We start from the raw sequence: 15,045 nt of genomic DNA, 5'->3' as shown, positions 1-15,045 counted from the left end.
AAGATGGGGAAGGATAAGAAAACTGGAACCTTGTGAGTTGAGCTAACGAGGGATTTTTAATAATACCACACGAGGAAAGCAAAAGAAAGGAGAATATAACAATAAGACAAGATACAGAATACAATGGAAACACTGATACAATGAAATCCTCACCACCAAGAGCTTCACAAAAGAGGCCCCTCTCCCGGCTAGCTTCTCCTTATATCCCCGGCTTGACGTCAGCATGGTATCGAATATCCCTTTGGCTATGCCCACCTCCCAGCTTCTGTGAAGAATTAACCCTATCCCAGCTGGACCCAGGACAAATTTGTTGATGCATATTGTGAAACAAAGGAGTGCTTGGTTGGCATGGGCGCAAAATCCATTTGTCTCAACAGTCTGCCTCCAGTATTGGTCAACAGCAGATACATAGAGAAAAGTGTATAGGAAAAGGAAAAGAATACATACTGTTTTCCCCAAGTGTTTTTATACCTCCCTTTGCTTTAAGTCTGCTGCCTTGTACCTTCATTTATAGGTCCCTGCTTTTTGCGATGAATGAGACCATGACTGTGTATTCTTTACTCTCTATCCTGGCTGTTCCTGGCTTTATTTCTTTATCATATTCCAGCTCAACTGTGGTTTTTTTTCCAGGGTGAATGGCGGTAGCCTGCCTGATGGCTCCACAGAGCAAAGGAAGAAGCAGATGCTGCAAGAACTTATAATCATGTTCTCTAATTTTGTTCTAGTTTCTTTTTGAAATGAGCCCAGTATACATTTTGTTTTAAACATCAGTCTGAGGTTTGTGTAGAACTGTGTCACACCAGCCTCTCAGTGCTGAAGGGTATGAGGCAGCTGAGACCCCATTGTGTTTATGTGGATGTTGGACTATTTTTTGCCTCTATAAATGTATGTAGGATAGCTTGCTACCTATAGTACCACTACATTAACAGTGATCTTTCATGAGTCTCAATTCTTTCTTACCAGGGCCCTGTCATGCCTGGCAGCCACTCTGTTGAACGATTTGTAATAGAAGAGAACCTTCACTGCATCATCAAATCCCACTGGAAAGAGAGAAAGACTTGGTAGGAAAAACTTAGCACTGTGGGGCCTTGCTGCTTTTTATATGCTGCCATGGCTTTGGTGGCATCAGGGATATGCAGAGTCGTGGACTGGTTAGACAAGACCTCAAGATTAAACATTTACTACAGGATTGAAACTTGATTTACTGCATTTAAATATATTAAAACTGTTGCATGGAATACTGTGGGTCTGTAATATCCGGATAATGGATTGACTGTATGATCCAGGGGGATAGTGGCTCCCTGGGAAGGGAATTCCCTGATAATACAGGATGTGCTGCAAAAAATATGCAGACACACCTTATTCTTCATGGAAGCACTGTGGAGAGTGTGGTTGTGTTACCCTTCCTGGAATTTAGAAGCAACTTGTCTGTTGGGGCACAGTGAGCCTTTAACTGGTTCATCCGCAGCTGACCATGCACTGCTGTTTTTGAACACGCTTCTTCCTACTCCTCCTCCTTGCATTCTTCTCTTTGGGATTATGTGGCAGAGAGAATGGAGCTTGCTCTGGAGGGTTATTGCAGGGCCAGCAAATTTCACTAGTTTGAATTCAGCCCTTCCAGGAAACAGTCAGGGCACTTTTCTTCACTTCTGCCTGAGCAATATCTGATGTGGGTAATTGATAACTGAGATGGTTTGCCACAGGTAATTGGCTGTGCCATGCTTCTAAATTAAAACTACCAAACTTTGTGTAGTATGCAAAAAATGGACAGAAACAATGTTTTTGGTGCTGGAATGCAATCAAGTTTTTTGGTTGCAGCTGTTTGATTCAGCAGAAGCTAGAAATTTAGGGTTGTTGCAGTTAGGGGGATAGTCTTTATTAATTCTCAGAGGAAAGTAAAAGACTAGAGGGAGATACAAGATTTGCCAGAGAGGTAGAAATAAAATCAAGGAGGCAGCAGTTCTTTGCTTTTTAATAATGATAGGTGATAAGGAGCTGATTAAAAGATGAAGCATTTGAAGCCCAAACGTTTCTTATAAAACCCATTAGCTTAATTGTACTTTCAGGTCATTCTGAACATCTGTTGTTTGGGTCTGGTTTTTTTTTCCTTTTCATTATGCATGCCGGAATTACAGGTCACCATGGCTATTTATGCAAAACTATTTTGTGTAGCAGTGTAGTGTTCAAGTGATGTAACTACATAGAGATAAAATACATCATTACAAATCATACTTTAGGCAATGCTGATGTGTTCTTGTGCTGTTCTAAGTGTTCCATGTAACTGACAGACAGACTTTGGAAGGATTGTTGATTTGTTTCTGCTTCTTTTGTGTTCCCAGAATGAAGCGTTTTATGTAACTTTGTTACTTGATCTTTATATCACATTTGCTGTGTTATGTTCTGAACTAAATGTATCTGTTTTTACAGTGCTGCACAACTGTTGAGCTATCCAGGAAATAACAAGATCCCCTTGAACTACCACATAGTGGAGGTATGGATTTTATAGATAACCTCTTTTGTAGCTCCGTTATTTCACAAGTAACATGCCCCGGTTAGTTCCCTGATAGGTCTATTAAATTACAGTTTGATTTGGGAGTCGACCAGAACCTTGTTGAATTCAACCAATGGCCTTTAAATGAGCAGGTTATCTACAGTTGAGTGTTAGTTTTATGGTTTTTGTTGTGATTTTAACTTGGTGCATGGGAGCGTTGGTCAAGTGCCAAAATATCGTGGTGCACTAGTAATCCAGGTTGTGGCATTTCTCAGTCTTTCGAAGTTTTACATAAGATGCTTCTAATGTATCACATGGTCTAAGAGATGGTTACATTTGAGTCACGTTTAGTTTAAAAAAAAAAGTTGAGTTAAAATACGAGAGGAAATGGACACAAATAGAAATACAAGAAACTTCATTTAAACATAAAGAAAAATCTTTTTTTTTACTGTGAAGGTGATTAAACTCTGGAAGAATTTGCCCAGAGAAGTTGTGGAGTCTCTATCCTTGGAGAAGTTCAAAACCTAGCAGAACGCAGCCCTGAGCAACCTGCTGTAGGTGACCCTGCCTTATGCAGGGGGCTTTTAACTAGATGATCTCGAGACAGACTCAAGACATTCTGCATGATTTTATGTTTGGATCTTCTAAATGATTTTCTACTGATCCTGAAAAAGTGAAATAGCAGTGCGTTTCCTCGAGGGCATCTTACATATAAGAGAATTTTAAATAATCATAATGTGTATCAGAAGAGCAGCATAGGTTTTCTTTTGCTGCCTCCTTTCAAGGGTCTGTTTTCAAGATGCAGAGCTGTATAAAACTTCATTAATTCCCATCAAAAGTTGAAAGGAAGAGCTTTCACTAATAATGACAATTTGACATTTAAAGGCTTTATGAAGAAGTAACTATAAGTAGGAATTTCAAAGCTAGTTATAACAAGAAATAATCGTATGTAGAAGATTTCTCTTTATAAAGGTGGGACTGAGAATTCCTCTTGACACCAAAATGCCAAATGTTCTCAATGCTGTAAATTTACGTTACTTTTGGTCAGCTTGTTCTTTTTGTACTCTGAATTCAGAACAGAGGAATCTTCAAAGTAAAAACAATTTTCTGCCTTAACGTCAAGGTATCTTCAGTTGTCTTATCTTCATCATTTTGAGGTGCAATGTATGACTTTATGGCTGTGTTCTTTATGCTCAGCTGTGCACTAATGCCAACAAATTGTTACTGAAACTCCTGATGAAATAAGTTACATAAAGGTCCTGGAAATTTTTTTAGTCAGAAACTTGTAGGATGTGAAAATAGCAAAGGTTTGCATAGATTAAATTACTGGAAAGAAGTGCAAGATTGGTACACAGATTGTTTGACTATTAATGTAATAATTTCCTTCTTCTTGCAGTTTTGAGTTATTTTAGAATATTAGCTTCGTTACTTCTCTATGACTGCTTACTATTAGTGAAGCTCCAGAGTTGTTAAAGCTTAGCATGTTATTTTCAGGCTTCTGTTCATTCTGCTTACTACTGCTCCCTTGTAAGGTCTCTTAACAGTCAAGTTGATGATATGTTGCTTTCAACAACAGTCTAACAGGTTAATCTGTGAAATTTCACTAACTTTTTCAGTAAGTCACAGAACTGTAGAAATAATACCATCTAACAACAAAAGGAAAGTGTTATTTAAGGTTCAGAACATAAGTTAGGCAGAAGTAAATGTAGCCTGAAAGTGGTTGTCAGTACCTTCCCAAGTGTGCCTACTTTTGAGGTCCTTGAGGCTCCATGTCATAGTTTGCCAGGCCAAGCACAGAATGCTCCATGCTCCCTGGAATCTGCGCAAAACACTGAAATAGATGTGTATGTGGGTATTTCCAGCAGCTGTGAACAGAGAATGGGCAGCGTCATTGGCTTGTTGGACTGCTATGCTCTGTTGTGTTCCTACAGCTTTTGCTACAATTTGCACTCAACAGAGCTCAGATACTCAGATCATCAGTGTCCTGATCTTTCTTGTGGCCTTGTTATTTTCACAAAATATGGTATGCCAGTTTGAAACACTTAATTTGAACAGTTAATAAGGAACACGTGAATTAATATCACAGATACAGGTATCTGAAACAGATAATGACAGGTCATGCAGTTGTTATTTCTTACCCTGAGAAAAGGAGCAGTTTTCTACCTTACAGGGCCCCCTCTGCCTTTTTTGCTGTATCCATCTTAAGAGAATGTCCAAATTACATAATGGAAAGGTCCTCCAGCTCCTTATAGTTTCTTCATGCTTTCAAGTCCTTTCTTAAAATAGCAAATTCTAGTCAAAGTGTTTCCATGTGCTGTTTGTGGATTCCATAAATGGATGTTGATTTCTTACACTAGTAAGATGATTTTCTAAGTCTTACTTATTTAAGCTTCAGTTCTTCCACGTTTATTCAGAAGTCTAAAGTTAAAGAGGAAATTGACCAACTGTAATGAATCCAAGTTTTCCTGATTCCTTTGATGTAATTTAAATCCAGTTGAGAACGGCATGCAAAATAAACATAAACTCAGAGATTAGTGTGGTGCAATGATGATCTTCTCATAGCTGTCGGAGATTCACATGCTGTTATTATAGGCAAACTTGAAAATAAAAACATGAATTCTGCTTGTAGGATTGCTTTCAGCTTTCTTAAAAGGATCCTCTGACAAGGGGTACTGAGCATATATTTTTGTTGTATGAAGCGCTGGTTGTAATTTTCAGTTGGAAGTTGTGGCTTTATGTTAGTTTTTGTATAGGAGAAAAGAGGACACTATGGAAAAGATGTAATTGTAATGCCATAGTCTTTCATACTAAATATATAAGCTTCATTTAGTAAGTTTAATATATATATTTATTACTTAACAGGATCAGATTATTTATGCTTTTCTGAGATCATGTGGCAGCACTGCAGTAGGTCATATTATAACTATGCCCATTTCTACAGTTACATGGTATATTTATTAGACATAATAGATGTGTAATGCTGGTGTTGTGTTAGTATGAAATTAATAAGGGCAGTTAGAGCGCACTGTTTTAGTACAGTGTAGGGTTACCACTGCTTTTATAAATGTCTCTCTCCTTTTCTCGGAACATGCATTTGGCAGAATAATATGGGCCTTTTGGGTTACATAATTGATTAAGATTGATGGCTGCTATTGTGAAGCTGAGGGTTGTGCATGCCATGTCAGACTGTGCTCTGATTCTGTGCCTTCCTTTCCTACAGGTGATATTTGCAGAATTGTTTCAGCTTCCATCTCCACCACACATTGAAGTCATGTACACAACGCTTCTGATTGAACTGTGCAAACTTCAGCCTGGCTCTTTACCACAAGTTGTATCCTTTCTGCGCTGCTGGAGAGCATTTATAACATGCAGTCTTTTTTTTGTTTGTTCTGTAGATAATGGATAGCAATAAATGCTGTCAATATTAGTATTTTACAGCAGCTGCATGAAACTTTGCCTATAACATTCACATGAAAGAATAGCACAGCCCACTTAGCACAGGTCTAGATTTGGCAAGTGGGCAAGACTCTTCAGCTTTCTGGACTCCTCTGACCTTCCCAAGAAGTGCTGTCTTGGTGAGCAGATAAAATACAATACTCCTGTTTGTCAGTGCAGCCTGTTTAGGTCTGGTCCATGTGTGGCATGGTCACAGACACATTAAAGGCTGAGAATTAAAGGAAGTGACAGACTTGATCTTTTGTTCTAACAACTGCGTGAGTGAGTGCTCCTACTCTTTTTTTTTAGTAGGAAGTTTAGCAGACGATTTAAAGGAACTTGCCTGAATTCCTGCTCAGTGCTCCCACTAGGAGCATTCAAAAGGTCAATAATCATCTGTCAGTTTGGACAGGATGGCTAAATGCTGAGGAGGGAGGCATGACTCCCAGCTAATTCTGGCTATTACATTGCCCCTATTTTGCTGCCATTTTAGATCATGTTAGATCATTGTTGTAGATCAAGCTACAGACTGAGAATGGAGGACAGTTAACAAATGTCTATTCACTGGTAGTTTCATGCCCAGATTTTCATTCTACTTCATGATAGCACTTGCTGTTTGCAGATCGTATAATCTCAATGAATAGAGCCAAGTCTCTCTCTAGAATTGGGTGAATGTCCATGCAGGAAGTTTTTAATGTTAATAGGGACACTGTAAAAAGGATAAGGGTCTTGTTGGATGAAGTCAGTGTAGACATGCTTTCTCAAGCTGTCAGTGATGATGAAAGATTTTGTCGATAAGCATCAACAGCAGCCTATGAAGCTAGACTGGTGAGATTACAGAAGTACTCCATAAGGAGACTGGTGTCTGTTCATATCAGTGCAGTTTTGCTTGTCACATGATACGAATACTGGCTTTCTGTGGAAGAAGCCAACAGTCTTGGTGCAATAATGGAAGAAAAACAGATTTGGATTAGAGAGGAGAACTCACAATATGCTTCATTTTTTTGCAACTATGGATTTACTGGGATTTACCTGATTTTTGGAGTAGACCCAGGGAGCTTTCAGTACAAAAAGTTGAAGACTTTCTATTAAAAAACTGAAAGGAATTACATTTGCCTTATCTGTCACTTTTCTGTAAACCTTAATAAGAAACTTTCAGCTTGCACAAGCCACAGAAATGCTCTACATGCGTTTAGATACAATGAATACAACATGTGTGGACAGGTAAATATGTTTTGGAGACTATGGAGAATATTCCTCAGTATCCAATGTACAGGAAAAATGAAGAGGCTATAGAAAGAGTAGTCAGAAATCCTTGTTAGAACTTCTTGATGCTACTCACAGTTATTTCTGGGCCCTGGCTTTGAGCAATCTAAAGAGAAGGTGGGGGACTGACTGCTTCCCTCTCCTTCCCAGAAGGCACTGCTCCAGAGGTCACAAGTCTATCTGTCTGTACAGGACAGTTAAGATTGGTGGCAACTTTTCAGTGTTCAAAGCTTTTCGGAGTTACACAGTAGTACTCTGTTATCTAGTACTATGCGGGCTTCCTGGTGGTCTGTGAGGCTGCTTGAAACTGTTTTAAATATGAAAGTTGCATATTGACAGTAAGTTTACATTTTAATTGTTAGTTTAATTGGTCACCTCTTTGTATGAAACAACAGAACATGACAGGCTGTTTATTTGTCCATAAAAACTTCTGACTCTCTGAAATCAGTCTTTTCTATCTGTCAACATAAATGCCTGTTTAATGCTGTAATAGCTTTAGAGTTTAGGCTAGCCTTTGAAAAGTAGAATGCATTTATAAGAAGATCTCAACAGAAAGTTTTCCTGCCCTTCTGACATTTAATGGAACTTTCTTTTTCTTTTAATAAAGATTTATTAACTGGTTTTCTCACCACTTGAGCAACTTTCAGTTCCGTTGGAGCTGGGAAGATTGGTAAGTTTCTTTCCTTTTGATTCGAACCTGATACTGCAAAAACCTGAAAATTTCAAATTTATTCAGGAAGTATCATAGCATAGTGGCCCTATTAATTGCTTTCCTTCAGCTCTTCACAGCTCTTTCTTAATCTGTTCAGCACCACTGTGTGGTAGATTATCGTGATAATCTCTTTAGTTACTGTATTGTCCCTGGTGAACGCGGTGATAAATCTCAAGCCAATGTAAGTATTCCCTAAACAGGGGAAGGAGAAATGTGATTTCTTTAATTTGTCCTGCACCCTCAGTCAGTTGCTAGCAAATTTTCCAAAATGACTCTCCGAATTAGTTATAATGGATTGCCTTGACTCCTTGTATCCTGTATTCACTCTGTAATCTTGCTCTCTGTATATTTCATTATAACCTTTATCTTTGAGACCTTGTGATCTGTTTCCCTCCTGCCAAATCCTTGTGCCTAAAGTTCCATCAAAACTGGCTGTGCCATCCATTCTTACTACACCAAATCTTGAACTCGCATCTCTAGCAGGAGCTCCCTGCACTCCACATCAATGTCTAACAATAGGGTTCCAGCCACCTATGTAGCAAGAGAGACCATCTTGGGGGTAAATCCTCCCAGCAGTAATTTCCACAGCCTGCTACTGTGCATGCTTTCCGTAGCTGATCTGCCCAAGTGTCCGTGTGGAGAGGGGTGCAGCCCTTCTTGTGATGTGTTTTTGTGGTTTTACTTAAGGTTCTTGTGTTGTCTTCATGTGCAGTTAAGTGCTTGCTGGCTATCCTAGTATACTTTTTTTCCAGACAGCAGTCTTCAAAGAGCTGATTTTTCTTTGCCTGGATGTTCCTTGATGGCAGCGCTTCTGTGGGTGTCTCTCACAAGCTGCCATTTTTCACAAATCTCTCAAGTGTCTGTATTTGAGACTTTTCTTTAGCTGAAATGCATTTGAAGTCAGACAGAAGTTCAGATATTCCTGTGAGGCAGGAACAGACTATGAAATCACACAAGGTTCCTTTCCTAAGGAAAGGGAAAGCCAGCTAACCATAAGCCCAAATTATTTTTAATCTGGTGGGGGAAGGGAAGCTACTTGAAAAATCTATCACACAGAGATGACATTCCAAGAATGCTAATGGCCAATAAGGAAATAGTGATAAACTTACCTCATTGTCTTGAAATTGCCTACACTGTAAAACTAAGTGTCAAGCACTCCAGTTGTCCTGAGACCATAATTGTTTTGTGCCTGTTAGACCAAGCCAAAAAGACACAAAAGCACTAATTATTTTGCTAAAGGCTATTGGATTCTGTCCTTTGATAGGTCAGATTGTCTTACTCAGGACCTTGAAAAGCCCAAACCCAAATTTGTGAGAGAGGTTTTGGAAAAGTGTATGCGGTAAGTAAGATCTTTTGATACTTGCATTCAAGGCAAAGTTTGATCTTTGCTTCTGGATACTGTCATATTCCTTTTTAACTTGACTCTTGTCCTAGGCATGCCTGTTCTTACAATTCAGTGTCAGTTAAGAGATGAGTCTGTTGATTGTATGATTTTAATCTGGTTTACCTGCTGTAGGACACTACTTTAGAGAGAGGGAGAAACAGGTGGAGCAGGTGGTAGTGAGCTGTCTATCCCAGGCATGCACATGTGTAGTTAGAAAAAGACATGCTTCATCATAAGCATGGAAAGAAACAGAGTTTAGGCAATATTCCTGGAAAGTACTCAGCATTTACAGAAATGGAGGGAGCTGATCATTACTTATACTAAAAAATGAGAATCTAATCCTGATTCTGCTAGGTGCCTCTGATGTTCATTGACCTTAAAACAAACAACCCTCCAAACAAACGAACAAACTCCAAAACCCAGCAACAAGAGTATACAATCAGGGTTGGCCTTAGAATTGTTGAGGTAGAGGGATATATGAGAAAGAAAGAGCAAAACATTCAGAAAGCCTGTGTTATTCACCATCCTGCATCAAAACATTCATCTGTTCAATATAGGAAGTGTGAAAGTATTGTGCTGCAAAACAAATGCCATCTTTCTGTGGCATTCTTCCATTGCACTCAAAACTCTGGTAGCAAAATTAAGCCTTTGTGGGAGTGAAATAAGCTGGAAAGTAAAATTAAGACATCCAGTTTAATATTTTTCCCGCTTTGAATACCAACGTCTTACTAGTTTTCTGCAGCGCAACTTAGGCTTTTGCATAAAAGATTGTACTAGGCAGCCTCTAAATCTTTTCACAAGCTAAATTAATTGTATGAGGATGAAACTGTAGCATCATGGAGTTCAAATAGAAAGCATCTAAGTAAATTCAGTTTACTTAGCTCTTACTACCCAGTAGAAACTACCCTTGTGTTATATAAATATCCTGATTTTTGTTTTATGAAAGTTAAATACAGGAAAATTATTATAAAGCAGGCACTTTAAAATTAGCTCTGGTGTTGTTCCCATTTTAATTCTACTGCTGTGAAACTTGTTATTTCCAGACTCTCCTACCATCAGCGAATAATAGACATTGTTCCTGCAAGTTTTTCTGTCCTCAGTCCTGCTAATCCAGTGTGCATTTACAAATATGGAGATGAAAGTAATAGTAAGTATTAAAGTTACTGAGGGGTCAAGTTGAAGAAAACAGTGTTTCAGAGTAAGGGAGCACACCAGATAGACTGTAGTATCAGTTGTCTTCATAAAGAAGAATACAACTGAGATAAATATCCATGATTTTCATATGGGTAAGTTTGTTTCACGTGAGCAATTAGTATATATTGAGCCTGGATCTCTGTCGTATAATCCTCTTTGTTGGTTGTGGTGTTGTGCAGCATTGTTTCCCAGAGGTAAGTATAAAATTGGAAGGTGCATTATTTCCCCTGTTTGGGCACAATACTATGCAAAAGTCAGCAAATGAAATGATAATGTGAGTTTATTTTTTGAACTTCATGAAACAGTAGAAGATTTTACCAGTAAACTTGGTTTAATAAAACACACAGAGGCAGCAGATGATTTAAAGATTGAGGTAGAGCGATACCTTATTATTCCTTTTATTACCCACTGTAAAGACAATCCTAGGCATAAAGGTGTCATCATCAAAGATACAGTGAGGAAAATAAGGAAATTCTGTATTTTTAGGAAACTGGTGGAAGCTGAAGTAGACCTTTAGACAGGAGAGTGATTACCTGACCTCAGCTCTAAGGTTCTACTGAAAGTTTTGAATTTAATGTGAAGACCAGGAAACACGTTGAACAGTTTTATGGAATAGTGATATGGACAACGATATTGGAAACAGCTAATTTTAGGTGTAGCTGAGAAGTGTACTTGTTTCTCTGAGAGGCAAACTGATGTTAAAAATACTTTCTTGCCTTCTACATATTTTTGACCTCTTTGCTTTTGTTTAGGGTCTCTTCCTGGATATACAGTGGCACTCTGTTTAACAATCGCAATTAAAAATAAGGCCAGTAATGATGAAATCTTCGGCATTTTAAAAGATGTGCCTAATCCAAACCAGGATGATGATGATGGTAAGATATGCTATTAGACTTTTGCAGGCTGCGATTTCTTTTGTGTGTAGACTGATCCGCCATCCTTTGGAGCTGTGAGTGTGGTGCTTAACAGAACTGTATTCCTTCCAATAGTTGTTTTCAATTTATCAGTACATGGAAATAATACAGCATTGTTAGGGTTTTTTATGTACACCTTACTTGCAGAGGCAGGCCTGTTTTTCTTAACAGAGGTAGCCTGGTGCTTGAGGTGTGTTTTCTTGTGATTATTGACAGACATAGCATAAAAGAGTTTAACATTTCCTTTGCCTTCAGCAACAGAGTGCAGTTCATGCTGTTACCCTCACCCTTCAGATTCAGTACTTGTGCCCTGTCTGAGAGCTTCCTTCCCCTTGGTGCCGTCCCACAACAGATAAGATAGCCAGCCTGCTGGCTGTAGTCTTCCATAGGTACAAACTCATGATGGGACACCAATCATGTTCTTTTTATCTCTGCAGCCACAGACAGCATTGATTCCTAAAGCCTGCATGTTTTAGGGAGTGAGAAGGAGTGCAAGGCAGAGAATTAAGAAGTGATGTTTACAATGGGGACGGTTTCAATATTTCTGTAATATTTGCAAGTGTTCTGTTATGCAAGCAGAGAGCAACAATGATCTGTTTTTTGCTCTGGGATCCACTGTCCTATTTCCTGATTTGCTTTAGGCATTACCTGCTAATGAGTGCTCTCCCTCCTGCCTGTCTTCAGGTGCAGGTAACTGCAGCTACAGGAGGGGACATGGCACCATTCACCCCTAGTGTCCATATTTGCTCTGCATGCTTGCTGGACCCTTCTCCCATGGTATAAATAGCCAGCTTCTGTATCCTAATAATCTTCACCTTCCCCTCTCCTCATCCACTCTCCCTTCTTTATGGTCTGCCATGCCTTCAGCTTCATGTATAACTTGTCAGTTTCCTTTGCTGTCTTTCTCTGCTGCTGTTCATCAGTGTTGTTATATGTACGTAGGGTGGCTGTGTCTCTGATAGCTTCTTCACTGACCTGGAAGTCTTTCTGCACATTTTCTCCATGGTAAAATGGGAGCCTGAAGATCTGCACATTTTGGAAAGTCTTTACTAGCTCCCTGCTGAGCCTTGCAAAACCCTGTTGATTAAACTTTTTTTTGTGAAATGAGTTAAAACCAGAAGTCTGTACAGTTTTATGAGAAGCTTACATTCTTTACTTGAAGTACTTACAGTTTCAACTTTAAATAACTTGCAGATGAAGGATTTACCTTCAACCCTCTGAAAATAGACGTCTTTGTTCAGACTCTGCTCCATCTAGCTGCAAAGTCTTTCAGCCACTCCTTCAGTGCCCTGGCAAAGTAAGTGTAATATATCCATTTTTGGGGGGGCTTGCACGACAGTTTAATTCTGACAGTGAAAGGCCTGGTAAAAGAACTGGACTGTACGCTTCAGCAATTTTTTAGGCGCTCCGCAATGCGATGTGATTAGGAGAACTATTGACACTGCTTACTGAAGGAATAGTAGTGTAAATCCTAGGTTATATATATGTGAATGGAATTCACAGAAATGTGTATGTTACAGCCATGTGGTGTAAATCGAACAAATGAGAGGTTTAAAACATTACCCCATTTTAGAATTACTCATTTGCTGATTATGGTGAGGAGCAAGGGTTTCTCCTTACGTTTGAATAATCAGGTAGCTCCCACTGCAATGTTTTGTACTATGAATCTGACTCTAGAACAGTTACATCTGTATAAAAAATGAAGGAAAAAGAAAACGTGAAACTTCAAAGCAGTCTGCTGTTAACTTTTTCTATCTACCAAAGCACAGTAAAATCTATTCTAAAGTAGAGTGCATCCCTTAAAGATATGCTTTAGCTTCTGAAGAATTTACTGCACTTTTTTAGCAAAATGATATAAAATAACTAATTTTTAATCCTGTGTGCTTTGGAGTTGCTCTTAAGTGGTCTTGATACATGAAAGGTACTCATATACATCTTAATGAGTTGTTTTTCTATCTGTCCTTAAAGATATATAAAGCTGTTACAAAAACATGCATCTGGGAGCTTTATAGAGACAATGTTGATAAGAACCTGTAGGTAGTAACCTGCAATCAGTAGTATAAGAGGTGAGATGATATGAATACTTAAAGCCGTCGTATTTTCACTGCTACACACCAACAGTGGCAGCATGAGGTCAGAAACAGCCTCTTAAGCTTTATAGTTGTATCACAATAAGCCGGGTTGTGAATGCTGTGTAGCAGTCAGTGTAATTGTGCTAAAATACAGTCTTTTAGCAGCATTTCCTTCAAAAAGAGGCAGAGTGGATAAGTGTGTAAAATTACAGAAACACATATAAAGAGGAAGGTCTGAGGCTCAAAAGGCAGCAAATTTTGCTCCAGCTGTGTGTAGATAAGCACACAAAGCATGAAAGTGCCTCCTGCTTTTAAGAATATGAGAAATGTAGCCCAGCTTCAGGGAGTAGGTTCATCACTAAGATTTAAGTCGCTTTTAGGAGCTGCCATGTCTTTGTAGCCTGTTTTAGCTTAGGATGGTTATATTTTCCAGGGAACAGCTGTTTAAGAATTGCTGTAGATAGTAAAAAAAAAAAATTATTTCGCCAATCTAAACCACTTGCTTTGTATCTGTTGCTCTTTTGATCTGATCCCAACCCCTCCACTGACTACTTGCGTCTATTAAAAGGTTTCATGAAGTCTTCAAAACACTTGCTGAAAGTGATGAGGGGAAACTCCATGTTCTGAGGGTTGTGTATGAGGTTTGGAAGAATCATCCACAGGTAAGAGGTTGCAATGTCAAGTATCCTTGTGAGTTTCAGCTAGCAGAGGTCATATTTAATAAAAAACCTTATAGTTTGCTTTATGTCCTTCAAAAAAAACTTTTCTATTGTCATCTTCTTTGAAGGAAAGTTCAAATTGTATTTACTTTTGTTACTAGTGCCTAAAATGAAGGCTGGACGTAAAATATATACCATCAGTGAGGCCATTTCTTCCTCAGAGTTCATTGTGGGAGGGCAAAGGCTATAATTCTGACTCAGATGCATACTATGCTGTTTGTTGTACAAGAGAATAACTTTTGCTAAAATCATGTTTCTGTTCAAAATTGGAAAACAGCATAGATGTGTAAATTGAAATAAGATGTAGAGGACATATCAAAAGCAAGCCACGTTCTTAGAAATGTGGAAACCTGGGGATTTTTAGGAATTTTTTTTTTTCAGTTGCTAGTGAAAGCCATACAGTTATTCCACAAAGCTTGTGTTGGAGTCACTGTTGTGTGTGAGCAGAGTGAGTAGAGCTGCGGTCAGGGGCTGTTCAGAACAGATCAGTCTGACAGTGCCATGATTTTCTTAAGCCAGAGGAAATAACACCCTGAAAGGCCTATGAAAAATGCCTCGCTTGTTTGACCTGTTCAGTTTCTTCACAGCAGTTGTTTTCTCCCTCAGCTGGCATTCTTCTATAAATAGAAATGTATGAGGAACTCAAGCTGAATGTGCCTGCATTAATTATTTCACATATTCCTTACTGGTGTGTTTGTGTTGCACTGTATCGTGCTTGAAAGTGGACTGTACCTCACAGCTATGTAGTCTGGACTTTCAGAAGCGATGCCACTGAGAAAAAGGGGTAATCCTCGCACTTGCTACTAGGATCTGTGGTCCATTCCCTCAGGGAAAAACTGAGCACCTAGAAGATACCTA

At 38.9% G+C, this 15,045-nt stretch overlaps 1 protein-coding gene across 1 annotated transcript in view; it reads left to right on the top strand.

Annotated features, from left to right (window-relative positions):
• Nucleotides 1–635: 635 nt before the first annotated feature.
• NCBP1 (nuclear cap binding protein subunit 1, 80kDa) overlaps nt 636–15,045 on the top strand; it is a 21,033-nt gene continuing 6,623 nt past the window's right edge. Inside the window, exons 1-11 of the mRNA XM_010080659.1 lie at nt 636–641; nt 964–1,061; nt 2,428–2,491; nt 5,712–5,822; nt 7,086–7,150; nt 7,800–7,862; nt 9,169–9,243; nt 10,332–10,435; nt 11,235–11,357; nt 12,591–12,693; nt 14,037–14,130. Coding sequence (XP_010078961.1) covers nt 636–641; nt 964–1,061; nt 2,428–2,491; nt 5,712–5,822; nt 7,086–7,150; nt 7,800–7,862; nt 9,169–9,243; nt 10,332–10,435; nt 11,235–11,357; nt 12,591–12,693; nt 14,037–14,130 — 906 coding nt within the window. The remainder of the gene's footprint in view (nt 642–963; nt 1,062–2,427; nt 2,492–5,711; nt 5,823–7,085; nt 7,151–7,799; nt 7,863–9,168; nt 9,244–10,331; nt 10,436–11,234; nt 11,358–12,590; nt 12,694–14,036; nt 14,131–15,045) is intronic.

This window comes from Pterocles gutturalis, unplaced genomic scaffold (assembly GCF_000699245.1).
Source record: "Pterocles gutturalis isolate BGI_N339 unplaced genomic scaffold, ASM69924v1 scaffold29044, whole genome shotgun sequence".
NCBI classification, from domain to species: Eukaryota; Metazoa; Chordata; class Aves; order Pterocliformes; family Pteroclidae; genus Pterocles; species Pterocles gutturalis.
This window is presented reverse-complemented; position numbering and strand designations above follow the sequence as displayed.